Below are 19,368 nucleotides of genomic sequence, written 5' to 3'. Positions count from 1 at the left end.
ATTAACGACGTGAAAGTGCGTCCCTTTGGAAAAGGTGGTGGCTGAGGTGCGTATTGTCAGCAGCATTCTTATTGTGTATCAGGAAAAGGGCAGCAGCAGTAGTATTCCTAACAATGCAGACAAATTCCTTTATGTCTCAACCATACATCGAGTCGATACGCACGACTGCCATAAGCCGCAATGTTAGTTGTTGATTAGCTCTTGAAGGCGCTTTAGAGCTACAATTAAAGAGGCTAGTAACTATTTTAGTATTTATATTACCATGCCTGGGCTGATCATGTGGCTGCAAAGCATGGCACAGCAGCTTATAAACCTACGTATACTGAACTAATCAACCGGCCTGACAAAGTGTTAGACATGAGACTATACATCTCTCTTTATCTCTTTCTCTCTCTCTCTGCATCTTCTCTACAGCTTGTTATCGGTGTTCTCGTTGCATCAAATAATGTGAACTACCGCCATTAATAAGCTTTATTTGCATGCTTTGAAGGAGGGGTTCATTGCGTTCATTGCATTTTTGGGCCGAATGATTCAGATTTTGGCAGAGGACTCTTCGTTCCTCATATCCGGCGCAGTCGCCTTTATACAGCCGCTATTCCTCCCCTACAGTCAAGGGTCCGTCGCGGCCACTTCTATTGCACTGTCTCATCTGCACCACCGTGGATCATAAAAGTGAATTTCTCCTGTTGACAAGGGGAATGACACCGGCAGCTGAGTGAGCCCACTAAACTAATCTAGACGAATGTAATAACGAGCGAACAGTGCTAGATAAGCAAAAATCCATTCGCACGCCCGCAAATCTCAAGAGCGCCAATAATAAACAGTTCGTCAGGAGGAAGAAAAAAAGCTGCCAGTGGCCAACGTGTGCCGCGCGAGACGCGCCGAAGAAAACTGCTGCGGCGAACCAAACAGCGCAAGCAGCGGACGGCTTGCAGACGCAGCTGATACCGTATCTTCATTGTTGGAGAACGACATACATGCATGGCAGGTCCTCTCAGCTTCGCCGGATGTGTGTTCGCTTGGATGCACCAGACAAGCTCGGTCGCGATTTCTGTCTCGGTCTCCATGCTGCATAAATTCGAGGGAGAGGAGGGCAATGCTTCTAGAAATGGTGGTGAGGGTTTAGGCAAAATTATTTTTAATCTTTTTAAAGCTACGCCATATCTTCGGCTTAACGGTGCTTGGTAGAACTCTTTGCCCCGTTCAAGCTTCGCTCAAAAGTAAAAAACGAGAGCTTCCTATATAGATCAAAGAGCTCCGGGTGGCCTTTGCTTCCCTAAAGATTCTAGACTTTATAACAGAAGCGCTAGGGCACTGACGCCTATGAGTATTTTCCAACCTTATTGCATCCCTGTATCCCTGTTCACTATTTGACTGCCCCAAAATGTTCACTATATTCTAATTACAGCTACATAAGTGAAAAGGCAAACTTTATCTCAAAATCAAGAGGTCGGAATCTCATAAATTCGCAAAATCTATAGCTGAGATTTACCGTTTCCCTTTCACAACGTCCGGCGAAGCAGAAGGGAGCCTCGTTCTGTATTGTTTTGTACTTTCTCTTTTCGTGCAGTTGGCCCGTAGCTAACAAACATTTGTCAGTACGGCCCACGTAGGGATATGAGTTTCAGACCGCTGCCCTGTATATATGAAGATGTGGAGTTTGACATGTTTCACGTTTTGTCGCTTTCTCATCAGTTGTGTTCTAAGAATTTCTTTTTCATATGGCATGCATGGACGGTCGACTGGCCGCTGCTTAAATGAGTGGCTCAGAAGCCATCGAAGCGCGTGTTGTTCACTGAAGGAATCGGGAAACTTGGGTTATCATATTTGAAAGCCTGGTTGTAATGGTGCCTTTAAGCGCGAAACTAATGAAGTTTTCCGAAGGATTTTGAGAGAACCTTGCTGATTGTGTCGGCGTCCTTTTTCTACCTTTAAGCTACAATTTAGAGGCGGTAGTTGTTGCTGAAGAATAACGAATTCAGTTCACCTGCACGTGCGTAGTATATATGAGTTTGAGACGTGCCTGTTTGGCCAAAGATTTGGAGCGAAAGCTCTACTCTCCGGTCTTCAACTCCTGAGTTCGGCGGGGGTCGGCGAATGATCTTCAAGTCGCGAAACCGTCGAAGCTGTACGGATTCGAACCAGTAGGGCTCGAACCCGAGTACACGAGTTCAGAGCCCAGCTCTTTTGAGCCACCGTGGCGGGTGTTTCCTCTCATAATAACCAGGATTAAGTAGGGTTAAATCTAATATTTTTTTTTTGTTGTTGTTTAGAGTTGACGTATCTGTGCGTTTTTCCATCATTTCTGTAGCCCGGCTAGATATACAGTGCGTGCATGTGTGTGGCTGAAAACTGTCGCTCTCGTTTTCACTTCCTTTTCTGCAGAATAAAGCTTTTTGATGGAATGCGCTCAACTGTAGTTGTTTACCTCCGGTTTCCTGTGTCTGTATCATTTCAAGAAATGCAAAATGGCTTAGAACCAGAGAACTAGGAAAAAGCTGCTAGCAGTAGCTGAATCTGCCCGCTTGTGTTGCCTGCATTTAGCTGTTTCTCTATAGGCACTAGATCGAAATTTCCACCAATTCAAGTTGGTATGAAAAAACAATAAGCGACATCACATCTGTTTATGCATTAGCCGAATGCCACGGAGAAATGCTTAAATTAATACGCCTCTCAGCCTTCATGTTATTACTTATTACCATACCTGCGTCCGGAAGTCAATGACTGCTGATGCCTGACACAGAATAACTGACGTAAGTTGAACCTCGCCATATTGAAGACAAAATTGGGCCTTGAGGTTTTATCGTTACAGCTGTTACTTCGTTATAAGAACATACAACCTTCGTTGTAACTGTCGCATGAAAGTGGGCTCAATGTCCCTATACATAACCAGGTCATAAAAGTTACCGTTAACTGTTCAGCCGATATGCATTGAGGGAGACTTGAACGTGCGCACCAAACGCTCCCCACATGGTGGAATATACGTACAGTATTTCAACGGAATATGTTAGCCTTCTGAATTCCCATCCATGTTTTCCACGGCCCGGGCGAACTTTGGAGCCTGGAACACTGATCTTGGGGAACTTATGTCGTAGGGGCCAGGGAGGGATCTCCAGAGGCTATTTAGTTCCGTTTCTTGGTGCTGAGGACGAGACGGGCTGCTGCAAAAGAGACACGTAGTGACTGCTTCGTTTCGTGTACTTGGTTTTGTTAGCTTCGTCGCACAGCTCATGAATGTGTGGGACAAAACAATATTAAAGCGAAAGATTTACTGGCCTAGCAGAAGACAAGGTCATCGGCGGACAAGATTTGACCTCAGGTGCGGCGCGAGGAGCCGGCGCCGTGCCCCTTCTTCACGCGTTCAGTACTCAGAGCCGGCTGCGCTCGCTTCTTCCGCTGCTGCTTGGCTTCTTCTTCTACATCGCATACCTGCTACTTCTTCACGCACCTGCCAAACTTTATTTGTGCCGGTACATATCTCCACAAATATACAACATTGCCTGACGTAAAGCCACACAACCTTCCAGTCCATCGCCTACACTTCCCTTCCACTGCCAGCGTTGGTTATCTGGCTCGCCCCCTGGAACCTTCCCTTTTAGAATGCTTCGTGCCGTCTAAACCCACCAATTGTGACGTCCTTAAGGCTCGCAGAGAGCCATGTGCGCTGGAACCAGGGCTTCGGCTGCGTTTCCTTAAAGTTCTCAGACAGCGTTGGAGGAGTTAAACAGCAGCAAGCCGTGTCTCACTTAATCAAGCTTCCGCTCTGTAAACTAGGTTATTTATAATGAGGTCAACCTTGCTTAGCAACACAACATAACCAAGCATAACAAAGCTTGCGCTTGTATAACCGAGTTTAGCTGAGCTAAGCCCTAGTCATATTTTTCGAACGGAAGTTTTTCTGTAGCAGTGCACTACGTCATTTTAATGAAGAAACCATTATCACCCAAAACAGACATTCTGTAAAAAGCATACGTGTATTTCGCTTCTCGTTCAGCAAGGAAACGAAAAATGCAATACACCTATCACTATAGCATTGGCCGATTTCGCAAGTAAACGGCGTGCGTCGACATCAAAGTTTTCCTTTGCCGACCCCAGAGCCTAAACTCATCACAGCGCAATTTAGTTCAAAATGGCGGCAACCAGTCCTTCTTGGCGTGGGCTGCACGGGTGTTCATAGAGTGGCGGGGAAAATTTAATTTCCTTATACCTAAATAACCCTTTATCTGCCGGAAAAGTTCGAACCCAGAAAGAAACAGCGAATCAATATTAATTATGAAGAATAACTGGGTGTAGTTACCCTCAATTTCCTTAAGCGTTCGGCCCGCTGAGAAAACAGAAATTAAACTGCGCGCGAACCAGGAATGTGGAACGCGTTCTAAGTGAACCGTGCGCGGAAAGGAGATTGAAGGACGGGGATCCAGCAGTCTGCCACATGGATTCAGTAGGGAAGTATTTTGCGCCGCTACTATTGGCATACTCAGCGCGACATTCACAGTGGGTTTTATTCAAGCTTGTTACATACCGTTATTGTGTAATAACGGTATTTAACAAGCTTGTGAGATTGTGAGATAACAATTGTGAGATAATTATTATATATACGTGTTTCTATGGGGGCTTCCAAGAAGAATCGCTATTCCTTCGATATATGCATAGTTTCGTTATAAACGTAATAAGGTTGTAATTACTCATTCACATCCACCCAAGAGCAGCCGTATGGCTACAAAGGAAAGCTGTACAGCTTTCTCAGGAACTTCGTAGTTAAGGAAAAATTCATCTTTTTCCGGGGTTGGTTGTGGCAAAGATCTAGTATATTATGTTTCTTTGGGGGGAAATTCCGGTGGCATTCCGAGGCAAACTTCGGTCACTATTTTACATTTAGGTGCCCTGCGCACTTCCTTTGGCCTGAATTACTCGGTATTGCTTGTACCTCGGGGATGTCAGATATTAGATTGTATTTGAAAACTTATCGGCACAGAAAAAAACTTATATAGATGAAGCTGAGCCATCTGTCAGCACAGGCGCTAGGAAAGGAGTCTCGTCTTCTAACCGACAGATGGCAGATCCGCTTCAGCTGCTATAAGCTGCTAAGGGCTGGCGTACTACAAACGTGAGTTCGAACGGAAAAGGCCGCGTAGATTCTTCGAGTTCTATTTTCGTGCTGAGCATGCGCTGCGCGCTAAGATTTTCTTTTTATTGCTGCGCTTATGGAGCCAATAGTCCACCCAGCGCGTGCAGCACAGGCGTGGACTTACCATGGCTGGTAGTATTGCATAAGATATTAGCAGCATGGTGCTTTCTCCTTTTGCCTACAACCGCACGAGGTCTCGGCAGAAATTTTAAATTTTAAGCTACGGCCCCTAAAGTAGCTCGGAGCATTAGTGTAATGTTATAAAGTATTATGTAATTAATATTAACAGTATATCTTTAATGAAAAATTGTTAACATTCAGAGTAAACATTATTATGCTGCCGACGTTTCAATGTTATAAATATATGCAAAAAATTGACAAATAATCCTGTATGTTACACAATACGCGTTCTTTTACACCTTTCAGAAATCATGCTATAAATACTGTGGTCAACAGGATATCTATTATAGTCTTTGATTCATAAAGATAAAATGACATTACAGGTATACAGTCAAGCACTGGAACACTCTTCTAATTTTTCTTACAGTACAAATGTCTTTTTTCTTTTTTTGAAGCACTAATTTGAAACTAAATCTCCCAGATTGTGCCCGCCGTACATTTAGCACACAGCCCCGTGGAAGGTATACTTTGTATTGCCCATTCGCCACTATCACTCGTGGGTCACTTCTCAGTGCGGCTACGTAAAATTGACTCCGTAGTATTCGTTTGTAGGAGTGTATCAGTCGATTGTTGTGCTGTATTGTGAGGTGCAAATGCTGCCCTCGTTTGTCCTTGAAAAGTGTAGTGTACCTTCACAAATGAAAGGCCAGAATGATCGTGCAGGTTGAGTTTGTCATTTTCAAGAATTTGAAATTTATTTTGTTTAAGTGGTTTGGTGCATAGGGTTTATCCTTCAAACGCTAATGAAGTTATGAGGGATGCCTTAGGGGAGGGTTATGGACACTTCGATCAACCGTGGTTCGTTAGTATCTTTGACACGCTTTGACTTCGCGCAGAGCACAGGCGCCTTTCTTTTCGCTTCCAACAAAAGCAGCCGCCGCGGCCGGGATTGTCCCCGCTTCCTTGGGATCATTAGTCGAGCCGCTGCGGCTAAATTCTTAAGTAATGTTAGGGAAAGGTAGACGGTAGTTGCAGTTATATGTAACAGCATAAATACTTTAGAAAAAGAACGGATATTTAAGAAGTTTGACGAGAACAAAACGTAAATGCTCTAAAGTTTTGGTTCAACCAAGGAAACTTAGTGCGGTCACAATTGGGGGTGTAAAGCAGCACATTTCTTGCTCTGCCTTTATTAAGGTGAATCAGAATAATATTATGGATTGCACTTTGAATCCAGACATGGCGTTTTTTGTTTTTCGGGCTGATTTCCGCGGCACGACAGGGTGTACTTATTTCGCAGTGACATATCTTATGCTCACAATATATGCAGAGTTTTGGTAATTCACTGAATCAAGTAAGAGCTATGAGGACAAGCGCTCAGTGAACTGGCGGTGAGCTGCAGTGGTGTTTAAAGGACCCGATGTGAAGGTTACGTTACTTTTCTTGTCGTCTGTGCATCAGAATGCGGGTTCATGTTCGAAGATGCTCTGCAAAAGGCTATCCAAATTTAACCACAGCCAAAAACGAAGGTGGAAAACACAATATTAAGAAGGAAAAAAAAACACAGCTCCACCAGTGAAGCGCATCGTCTGTAGATTGATTTGGCGGCCACCGAGCGCTGCAGAAGGAGATCGATGTCGCAGTTCGCTATAACAAGAGCACATAGAGACACCATTAAGACAGAACATAATAAGATATGAGAGTCGTTTCATTATACTCCGTGGCTGCATGCGCTTTACTGCTCTGCAGTTGAGTTTGACAGACGGTGCGCGTTTGTCTGAAATCACTATGGAAATCCTTGTGGGCTAGCGATATCTTAAAGATACGCGTACATATAGAATACAAAAAAAAAAAACAACTACACACAGCTCCGCTTAGTTTATGCTTTCGTTTACATTTTAAGCGAGCGTCTGACATGTTTATACTCTGCAAAACACTAAGAGAGCATATCAGGTGTTCCCGCTAATTCTGAGCAATTGAGCTTTTAAAAAACACAACTACCCAGCAAGAGTTGAAAATCACTGACCTAATTTGCAGTTTTATTTCGCAAGCCAATATTAATTATTATGCGTAGAGTAATTCTCTAACCTTATAATTAATGACTTCAGGAACAAAATCTCAGTATAAATACTTCTGCTGCTGCTACCGGATATGGTTTACGTAGCTTTACTTTTGGCCTTCAGAGAAGGCGTTAACATTTTGCCAAACTCTATGCGAGCCTCTCAGTTCTAAACCGCCAAGCAAAATTATGCCAACTGTGCCAAACTGAGTTTTCGCTTGTTTTAATAAATTTAAGCGTCGTTCAATTTCCGCTAAATAATTTATAAAATGAAAAAAAAAAAAAAACTGGTTTGAACAGGATGTTGAACGTTTCCAATTCTACCATTAAGATTGTGCGCTAAAGTCACTCATTAAACATTTAATAGTGACTATCATACTGAATACCACGGACACACTGATTTCCGCGGCACGATATTATTTGATTGTGCCTTGAATGTCAATTACAACTAATACTGATCCCCTCGCTGTATCATCCGTAATCATGTAAATAATATAAGTGATATTATCTGTGTTATTCGATTGTTGTAAGCTGCATGTAACACTCGACACCATGTATCATTGTGTATGCTTTTATGCTGTAGTATAATATGCTCACAGCCCTTCCTGTTACAATCCCTGATGGGATTCACAGTATCAAATAAATAAATAAATAAATAAATAAATAAATAAATAAATAAATAAATAAATAAATAAATAAATAAATAAATAAATAAATAAATAAATAAATAAATAAATAAATAAATAAATAAATAAATAAATAAATAAATAAATAAATAAATAAATAAATAAATAAATAAATAAATAAATCTACCCACGCAAACCACATGGTCACCTCTTTCACAGTTTTTTATAAAAAGTTTCCACAAGAAAAAAAAAAACAAGAACGTAGATATATTACAGAGGTTGCCCGAGAACAAGCGGCATTTGAGTGTTGTAAAGACGAAATACTATGAGGTAAATTCTGGTTGGTATTTTGTTTTTCGAGCTTATGAGCCATACAAAAGATAAAAAGTTGAACAGACCGTTTAATTTACAGGTTTGATACTCTTGCCAAAAACAACAGCTTAGTTCGGTAAAAGAAGTTTGCAGCTTTAGATGCTGCAAACTACAAAATGAAAAAGCAGTCATCTTTATGTCACGGCCGGTGCAAATATGAGAGATAACAGGGTGTCTTGCTCCGACACATTTACCCACTATTGATATATTGTGTAATATATATTTGTCTAACCTACTCCACTGAAAACAATGTTGATCATCATGCGTCATTCTGAAGCGCAATGGCAGTTGTTTCGATCAATCGTTTACACCTTTGGGTAATGGCAGAGATAGATTCCGCCCGCTATTTGGAAGACGAATCTTTTTCGTTTTTTTTTTTTTTTTTTTTTTTGCCTGGGTATAGAAATAAAATGCCTTAATTTCAGTGTTGGCTCGCTGATCTCCATGTGCATTCGAAATGAACCGGAGCTTTCTTTCACCACCTTGAGCTCGACTGTTAGCCCAAGGATGCAAGATCGACATATCAAACGTTTGAGGCAAAGCGCAGGAATAAAGACGGGGACGACGACCTGTCCTGTCCTGTCTCGTCGTCGTCCCCGTCTTTTCTCCTGCACTTTGCGTTTTGAGTTACAATGTCTAACCAACACGCCCAATTCTATTAACTTCTAAGACTGAGGCGGTAAATACCAAAGTCACTTTTTTTGGCACATGCCCTTGGCCTTACAGATATGTTAGATTGGAGAAGCCTGTTCGTACGCCTTCCTTTAATTATTTTTTTCTATTTGTTCTTCAGAGGCGAAAATGAAGCCTCCAGTGTTCAGCATTCCACGCAACAGCAACGAGCCCAGTCTTTGGGGCCCTCTTGCCACCACAGTGATCGGCCTCGTTCTCGGCCTGTGTGGAACGGTGGCATTCGTGGCTGGCTTTGCATGGCTCCAGTACCAGCCCGTCTGGATGGCCGGCGTGCTGCTGTTCGCTCTCAGCCTGGTTGCCATCTCGTCAGGCATGCTTGCCTACAAGGCGCAGGTGGACCGCTTCAAGCACCAAACCCAGAACCAGCACTACGCCACTCCATACGGGCGTCTTCACGGAGAGGTTAGACAAAGTTTGATATCGGGCACCATATCGAGCCCTCCTGAGCTCGCTGCATATTCTCGACGCTTTCTCCTTCTCGCGATTGTGTCGGATGCTCGGGGAAGTGGTCGCGTGTGGTATGAACGATATATTTTGCTTTTTGATTGTTGAGGTCCGTGAATCTATGTTGACTGCAGTCGTTTGCCAAGGCATATCTAGGTTTCCTTCGCCCCCCAGGGTAAAGGAGCGTATTCCAAATGAGGGAAAGCATAGCAAGGGGTATCGGGGAACAGCAAGAGCTGTTGTGAGGCTAGTTGGCTTGAATCTTGTAATGCCCATGAATGGCTATACCCAAAAAAGACGACACGAAGACAGTAGTGACGCACTTGTCCTGTTGTGTCGACTGTCTTCGTGTCGTCTTTTTTGCGGGAAGCCTTTCATGGCATTACAAGGGTATTGGAGTGTACGGTGAGTGAATGGGATAAAGAAGTTCGCGAGTATAAAGCGGGCGCAGCGGGCACAGGGCAGCATTCATTGGATGTCATTAATTATATGCCTCTTTTGTAGTGGGCGCGATTCACCTTATGATCATACCAATTATGAATAGGATCATTTGACGAGTAGATTTATCTTTCAGAGATAATGAGAGACGATTCGACAGAAATATCAGCAGTCATTAAGGCATTGCCGAACCAGGGTGTAGAAAAGGTGCTGTAAAAGATACGCCACGTATTATAGCCCGCTGGCGTCAGTATACAGAGGAAATGATTACAGGCCCCCACTGTACGACTCTAACGCGCGGCGGCATATCTCATCTACTGTAGGATTGCCCTGTTTTTTCTACTGGACGCTCCGAGATCAAACCCTACCGCCTGAACTACCGTTTCCTTCTAGAAACTGATGCTAACACACAGATGATATTTGCCAAGTATGGCTCCCTTAGTGGCCTGGTCAGAGCAATATGATTTGAGTGACGACCTTTGTAAACAATGAAGATTCTGCCTACTCCCTTTTACCCCCATCCATGGCCATGAGCCTTCCCACTCAATAAAAGACATTCAATCAATCAATCAATCAAACATGTCTGAAAATTTTTTATAGTGACTACATAGCGATCATAGTCCTCCACTTATAAAGTGATAAAATACTCACTTATGAAGAATATAAGGTAGGAAGACACGATGTGATCGTCGCTATTCAATGCGTATTATGAGGCTTCCAGAGTTCTGATTTGAAGGGATCGAGGTAAAAGGCGACAATACCTTGGTAATCGATTTTGTAGTGATACGCCCCTTTTAATCAGGTGTCCTAAAATTTTTTCCTTAAGGGAGCCGCAGCCGTGGCCTAGTGGTTAGAGCGCCCGTCTCGGCTGCGGGAGGTGGTCAGTTCGAAACCCACCGCCGGACACCCACCGGTAAAAATGGGTACAAGCGTCCCCCGGCCTGGTGCTCGGCTTTTACAGGGGTGTGCGTTTGGGAGAAGCTCCGTAAACCCCGCTGCGCGCCCCTCCTCCGCAGTGGGCCCAAACCCAGTTTCGAACCTCGCAGCCTGCAAAGGTGGTTCTGTTTGTCTTGCAAAGGTACTTCCTTTGACCCTCACCTGAAGCGCTCCCTTAGAGCCTCAGCTGCAGCAGTCCTAAAAAAACAAAACGAAAAAAATAGTTGCGCCGATGTGGCAGTGATTCATTCCGCCATCGGACAACAATAAGTCCGCCTTGCGCGGCAACAGCCCATTATGTGGCCCTTTTTTTTCCCTTTTTTTTTCTTGAACCAACATGTTTGGTTCATGGCCCCTTTTCCCAAGCATTTCACCCCAGAAGAGCCGAGCACCAGGCCGGGGGAAATCTTGTACCCATTGGAAACCGGTGGGTACCCGGCGGTACTGGGGATCGAACCCCGTACCTCCCGAATGCGAGGCGGATGCTCTACCACAAGGCCACACACACACACACACACACACACACACACACACACACACACACACACACACACACACACACACACACACACACACACACACACACACACACACACACACACACACACACACACACACACACACACACACACACACACACACACACACACACACACACACACACACACGCACACACGCACGCACGCACGCACGCACGCACGCACACACACACGCACGCACGCACACACACACACACACACACACACACACACGCGCACGCACGCACGCACGCACGCACGCACACACACACACACACACACACACACACACACACACACACACACACACACACACACACACACACATACACACACACACAGACACAGACACAGACACAGACAGACAGACACACACACACACACACACACACACACACACACACACACACACACACACACACACACACACACACACACACACACACACACACACACACACACACACACACACACACACACACACACACACACACACACACACACACACACACACACACACACACACACACACACACACACACACACACACACACACACACACACACACACACACACACACACACACACACACACACACACACACACACACACACACACACACGCACGCACGCACACAACCGGGCGATGTTGTGTGGGCACGGGCTCCTCCTGTTTTTTCTGTCGTTTAGTTCGCTTTCGTACGCACGTGTTAGCTTTTTCCGTTTTGTAAGTAATTTTTTTAATAACTGTCCATACGGGCACTCGGCCAAGACCGATGATTCCGCAGGCTGAGCAGCGCACAGAAATACGTGGCGCCTCGCCCGACTTTCATTACTTATGACCGCTCCCTGCTTCGGCGGCAGTGCGGCGTAAGCCTATTTTTCTACTTAGCAGATACTAATCCTTCGACGCAAATGGGCTCGTCGGCGGCAGAACTTCGCCGTGATGCCGCCATCGAAACGCCCGAAATATGCCTGATGAGAGACGTGCGCTTCTTTGCCTTGACTTAGCAGTTGGGCAGTTTAGTGAGAGCGCTCGGAACTACGTTTTTGGACCCCTGTTCTAAGTAACCAAGGACATGAACTACAGATCGTGATTGAGGACATAAACTGACAAAATAGAATATTCGGTGAAAATATTAATATAGAAAAAACCCAGAGAAATGGATGTTATTTTGGAAGGGAGAAATTATTTAGTATAGGTGATGAAGCATTAGAATGATTAAAAAAATACAACTACTCAATGTGACCGCAAAACCGGACCACTACTGCGAAATACTTGTATAGAGAATATCTGGTAGGTGTTCTCCGTTCATGAGGAGCAAATTACCAACATTCCCCCAGTAGACAGTACATGTATCTTGAAAGCCCTTATATCACGCAGGAGAAACCTGGGAGCTATTGAAATAGGTTGAAATTAGGTTGAGGGCGTCGCAGCTGGCGGCGGAAACGAAAATGACGGGCATAACACGAAAAAAGTATAGAATGATGAAGAAACGCTAGTTATTGATATGCAGAAAATATCATATGGTCAGTGAATAAGCGCGAGTTAACGATATACTACATGAAATAAAGGCAGGGAAATGACATGGGCAAGACGTGTAAAGCGAAGAGTAATTGTTTATAGAGTAACGGACTGACTCACAAAAAGGGACAAATACGTAGACAGTCAGGTGCGCCAATAATATCAAGTTTGCAAGGATAATGTAGGCGCGACTGTGGCAGGGCACGGGTAATTGGGACCTCGAGAAGAGGCTCTTATCCTCTAGTGGGCTTCGTTTAGGCTAACGATTTCTGAACAGCTCGGCATCTCACATGAATGAGAGAGAAGTAGAGAAGAACAGATGCAAGCGTTTCTCTCTCGTCCTTGTGTGTCTTTGCGCTAGTTTGAAGCCATATTTTAATAACCAGTCCAAACTAGCTCCTTGTTGGGCTAATTATGATGGCGATACAAGCTTTGGGTTGAAAATGAGGATAATCAATGTTTCGCAATTTTTTTTTATATTTTTGAAATTGATGCTATGCCCTCTTGTTGTAGTCACTGAGACTGCTCAGAGATTACATCAAGAGGGTTTGTTGAAAAAGAGTACCCTAAAAGATATACTGTTTCAGGTATTCCACTGTTCTTGGGAGCCTCGCCGGAAGTCACAAGCTCGAAGCACGTTGAGATGCATTATCACGGCCACGGAATATATGCCGCTCTTTTAAAGGAGCGTCCATTAAATTGCCGCTAAAAAAAATAATTACAGAGCCGATTGTAGCCTTTGCTTTGAGTTTTAATCCACTCGTACTGGTTTTTTGTCAATCAGTCTTTGCGAGCCAGGAAACGCTCCAAAGGTCTATTGTATCGAACAATTTGTGAAATGAATGTCCCAATCAGCATGCTCGCACATTTTCTTTCCCGAATGTAAAAATTCCAAGTACGTAAGCGCTATCTATCACCATAACTTCTTCCTCGAAATTAAAACGACTATGAGCATTGATTTAATTTAATTCAATTCAATTGTTTATTTTCCATAAAATATATGGAGGAGGCTATGGAAAAAAGCCGCGCAGAAGCAGCTTGAAGGGCTCTTGACCCCATTACAAGCAACAGCGCAGGACCGCTGCACAGCTGATACAAATGATAGCTATTTTAAACATCGACAAACAGTAAAAGTAATAAACAATCATAAATCCCTACACTTGGACATTTGCAAATTCTCGACCTGCTCACAGAATTATTTTTTGGGATGGGTAGGGCGGCTCCGGGGCGTCACCACCAATACACAGAAGCTTCGCTCCAATTGTGAAAGGCGGTGAAGATAGTAAACATGCTAATATTCTTAACATATAGAAATTTTGCTGTCCACTATGACCACTTCCTATGCCCAGTTTCTTGGCTTATCTTTGCCCTAAATTAAGATATATTTTTCGGGTGGTTAAGAGTTGCAACAACCTAAGCACACCTCAACACCGATGGATGCCAACTGCAGCTAGAAAGAGCCCTAGCACATACGTACCTGCCACCGCGATGCGTGTTCTCACTGCAAAGTTTTTCGAGAAAGAAGTCTCAGCCTGTAGGGGAAACATACTCACGTGGCTTCATTTGGGACATTCCTTCGAAGCTGCACGTGTCCTACACGAGACGTAATATATATATATATATATATATATATATATATATATATATATATATATATATATATATATATATATATATATATATATATATATATATATCATTTGACCTGTATATCTTTGAGCATTTTTTGCCGGTCTACATGATGCGGCCTCATGCGAAGGATTCCAAGGGGAATAAATTTATAAAATGAAACATCATGATTTATCCTTCTAGAGGAGCGGATAATAGGGAAACGAAGTAGCTTATTTTATTCTAACATTTTTCTCTTGTTACCTATTTGAAACTGCAGGAGTTTCATGTGCAGGCTGGTAGTAGTCGCTTGTGCGCTTTCGCTTGGACAAAATAATGTTTCTTTTTATATCCGATACAGAAGACGTGATTGCAATTAGAACGAAAACGCATACTCAGTAAACTACTTACATTCGCGCCTCTACGTGCTTTCAAGCAAATGGTCGTCCAACTGAGCCACTGCGATGATAAACACTGCAAGGTGCCATGTCACACGCACAACTTATGGTTAGCAACGCAGTGAACATGTACTACATTATTATTTATTTATTTATTTTGAACATACTGCTAGCCTGTGTCGATGCTGTTGCAGGATTGGGGTACATCATGATAGGTAATTAGTAACACGTCACATGTTATACAAAGACTATGGAATAACGTCGAAAATAGAGTAGACATCATGCGCGGTAATACAAAGGTTAAAGTCTGTAGTGTAATATGCAATGCTACATAAGTATAGGTGAAGTAATATTTCTAACAATTGTAGTACTCAAATGTTAGATTATCATGTTCGGGTAAAAATGATTACGGCAGGTTAGAAAGAAAGATTTGTAGAGATTCAGAGCCAACAACATCCTCAGATAACATTTTCCATTCCCTAATATCTTGCGGAAAAAAAGAATAACAAAAGGTGTCAGTATGAAACTTATACTCTACTAAATGTTGTGAATGTTTAGTTCTAGTATTTATTTTAAATGAAGGGACTAGGTAAAGCTCGGAATCTATTTTTAAAGCACCATTTATCAGAAGGAAGAGGAACTTAAGGCGTGAAGTTCGGGCGCGGTTACTAATACTGGCAAGCTTCGCGCTGTTCAAAAGTTCAGTTGGGGAGTTGTTAGGTCGATACTTGTTAAAAATAAACCTTACTGCTTTCCGCTGGACACTCTCTAATTTATTTATACATTGTTATGTGTGCGGAAACCAGCAAAGAATGTTGCATTCGAGCACAGGCCGGACAAAGAGATAATGTGCTAGCAACTTGGTGTCAGGGGAGGCAGACGGGATTGATCGCTTAAGAGAAAAAAGTGCGGAAAATGCTTTTGACGTTATATATTGCACATGTTTTTTCCATTTCAAACCTGAAGAGATAAGGACACCGAGATATTTGTATTCTCGGACTGCTTTTAATGATTTATTTCTAACTTTAAACGGGAAATCTAGCGACTACTTTTTTCTTGACGCAGTCATGAAAATTGATTTCTCCACATTCAGAGTCATCTGCCATTCCCGACACCATGTTGCTATTTGACCAAGTGTCTGGTCTAAATTTACCTGATCGTCATGTCATTTAATTCCTTTATAAATAATGCAGTCATCTGCGAACATTCGGGCTGTTTCGTTATTATTTGATGTTAGATCATTGATGTAAAGAAGAAATAAAATAGGTGCTAATACTGTTCTCTTTTTTGTTTCCCTCCCTTTTGCCCCCCCCCCCCCCTCCTTTCCTCCCCCCCCCCCTCCACCCATACACACTTCTGCGTGATTCCACTGTTGAAATTGAGCATGCCTTTGGCTCGTTTTGTTTTGGGCCATGCTATCTTCTTGCGACAAGGTGTGTACAAACAGGTCAAGGTAGCCATGTGTTAAGTGTAAGATTTCGCTTTTCTTTGGTTCTCAGTGTGTCGCATAAAGAGTGAAAAGGGGGCCGGATGCTGCATGTACTTGCTACTCTCTGTACGCAGATTGATACAGCCTCGTGACTTTCTGTCGTGTCGGTGCTCTTAACGCAGGACGAGGAAGCCGGTCCCTCCCAGCGAGGGGGCGTTGAGAAGTTGGGCCGCCCAGGCCCGATCAAGGCACCTCCATCCACTATTGTCCTTGAAGACTCGGCTGGCTGGAGTGGAAGAGCAGCGCAGCCGCAGCACTTGCACGCTTGCGGGGTTGCGGTTCACATCTAGGAGATGCCGCATGCTCGCCACACATGGTTCCACGTTCGCGGACATGAAGAAGGTTGCAGCAGAACTTCGAGTGCTCCATGCGGGGACCTATGCATGACCTGTAACATTTGAAGGGCTCAGATGCAGGGTAAATGTGGTGGCGACGGCTATTTAGCAGCAATACAATAAGAGCATTATATAGGCTTCCCTTCCGAAACGCAGTTTACTACATCTACATGACCATGTAATGTATCGTGACAGGTGAGATAGTGCCACATCGTTTTCGTCAAGATACCTCGCGAAAGATACATTTGCCTGTCTTTTCTGTGCCATTTGTTTTCCTTAAAAATTAAGCGGAATAAGTTTACATGAAAAAGAAAAAAAGCAACGCGAGACACAGACCACAGTTACTTAGAAAGGCGTTGTAGCAGCACTCCACCCGACTGCATGTATGCTTATGTCTCCGACCGTGGCTTCTTGTTACTCTCAATACTGGCATTACTCTATTAACACGACTGTACATAGGCTTCGTGATATCACTGTTAGAACGCAGTTGTCGCGGTACTCCGAGAAATGATAACGCGAATAATGATGGATTGTGCTGACTATCACTGCCAATTGTTTTTGAGTCTTATCTCAATCTACCCATCCACCGTGCTCTGTACAATACTGATCGTGACTCTTGGTCAAGTCTGGTAGCCGCAGGGAGTCCACTTATGCATTACTCATTATAAGCAGAGTGCAAGGCCGTAAACAAGGCTTTCGGCAGCCCATAGCATCTTAAAATAATTTAAGCATGACGAGCCTGCCTTTATTATTGCTTTTTATATATCGGCCTTTACCACTTTAGATATCTTCGTCCTTCTATTCTCATATGTAGCATTACTGATTAGCTCTGAGCACTACTAAGCAAAACTACTACTTATCCCTACTTAGCATTACTGGATTACTACTTTGTACTGCTTATTAGCACTGTAGATGAGGACTACTAATTATAAAATAATTATGCATTGTAGTCTTAGCTACAACGCATAATGCCCATGTACCTGTGCTATGGCATCAATTCATAAATATAGGCTGGCGTGCGCACCCTAAATATTTGCTTCTTTTTTCCCCTTCTTATATTTTTCTTTTCTCAGTGTGATTGTCTTTGCATTCGCGCACAACTAAACGAAATAAAAACGAAATTAGGTTGTTTGTTGAACTGTTTCTATAAAGCGCAGTCAACTAAATACTGATAGCACAGGAAGGCTTTTTCCCTCTCCAAAGCTCGACTACGTAGCTCTGCTCGTCCACTTTGAGACCGAACAGCCAGAATAAGTTCAGTACCACATTTTTATTTTTTCGTGGCCAAAGGTAAAGCTTTAAGAAGCATGCTGTTTAGTTGTCAACGACAAATACAAACTTACAACTTTGAGATCCTGCCGAATCATTTTAGAAATTCAAACAACATATATAATTCAAAATGGTTTGGAAGCCTCAAAAGCTGGATATTTCCAGAGCCAAATTTAAGAATATTATTAAAGATCATAATGAAGGTTGTTGTGAACTTATCACATTTCAAGCTCATTTGTTTCCTAGTATGTAAGGAATGCACACCACAAATTAATATCTATTGTTCAAGCTGCGACTTGGGATACTTGTATGCATTAGTCTATGCTCACCACAACGGCCTTTGTACACAGAGGCGAATGTAGCCCGTAATTATCTTAACGTTTTATTTGAAACGTGTCGAGTTTAATTTTTCGTGTACATAGCTTTGAAATAAATAAAAATATGTATATTGTACCTAAACGAAGCGTGTTTCCTATACGATGACTCCAGAACGCGTGCTTCCAGTTGAAGAGAGTTTCACGCCGGCTAAATGAGACGCGTGAACATGGTGCGAGCCGACAGGGCGAAATTTGCAAGAGCATGATTCATTCTTATAGATGGCGGAAGGGCATCTTGGGTGCTCTTCAGCCCAAGATGTCCTGGAACCATAAACCCCATCGTCGTCACCATTCTTCGTAATCCGTTTCTTAAGAATCCTTTAAAGTGTGCCCCGCCTGTGAAATTTTTCATTGCGACTGGCAGCCCCTTACACGCAACCCGTGCCTGATGTCTCGTGGTACTTTTTTCGGTTCATACCCAAAAGTATTTTCGGTTCCATATCCGAATAATTCAAACTAGACTACTGAAAGCACACGAGCACACAGCAGCGAGGCAGTTATTCTGACACGAGTGGGGTGGATCCTTTAAGGATGCCTTCAATAAAATATATATTAGCTAGCAATAGGACTTCGAGGTGAGGGTAACATAGGTGCTAAATCATGTCGAAAAACTGAAAATGGCCTGCAAACAACCGATCATAAAGCTGTACTCATACACTTGAAATAATAAAAGAAACATTACTAGGGATTTTAGTAACTAAAGTAGCGAAAGGCGAAAGCCTGAGTGCCGCATTCTGCTACACCACTGACGCTAGTTAGTAAGTAGCTGATCTCCCCTTCATGGATCACTGCCTTGTCGTGGCGGAGGGGCTTGCGAAACTCGATGAAGTCGTGAGCTCTGCGGTGTAGGGCCACCCAAGATAGGCAGGTCACGGCAGAGAGTTCTGACAAAATGTGATTCACTGGAGAAGGTAATGGCAACCCACTCCAGTATTTCCTGCCAAGAAAACCCTATGGCCAGTCACAATACCATTATCGATATGGCGCCGGAAGATGAGCCCCCCAGGTTGGAAGGCGTCCCACATGTTACTGGG

At 43.3% G+C, this 19,368-nt stretch overlaps 1 protein-coding gene across 1 annotated transcript in view; it reads left to right on the top strand.

Moving 5' to 3' along the window:
* Positions 1-18,406, top strand: part of LOC146202566 (uncharacterized) — a 28,107-nt gene extending 9,701 nt beyond the window's left edge. Inside the window, exons 2-3 of the mRNA XM_084588229.1 lie at positions 9,099-9,400; positions 16,476-18,406. Coding sequence (XP_084444355.1) covers positions 9,107-9,400; positions 16,476-16,643 — 462 coding nt within the window. The 5' untranslated portion in view covers positions 9,099-9,106 and the 3' untranslated portion in view covers positions 16,644-18,406. The remainder of the gene's footprint in view (positions 1-9,098; positions 9,401-16,475) is intronic.
* Positions 18,407-19,368: the final 962 nt, after the last annotated feature.

The sequence above is a fragment of the Amblyomma maculatum genome, chromosome 1 (genome assembly GCF_055883805.1).
Source record: "Amblyomma maculatum isolate TAMU_Amacu chromosome 1, ASM5588380v1, whole genome shotgun sequence".
In the NCBI taxonomy this organism is placed as follows: Eukaryota; Metazoa; Arthropoda; class Arachnida; order Ixodida; family Ixodidae; genus Amblyomma; species Amblyomma maculatum.
This window is presented reverse-complemented; position numbering and strand designations above follow the sequence as displayed.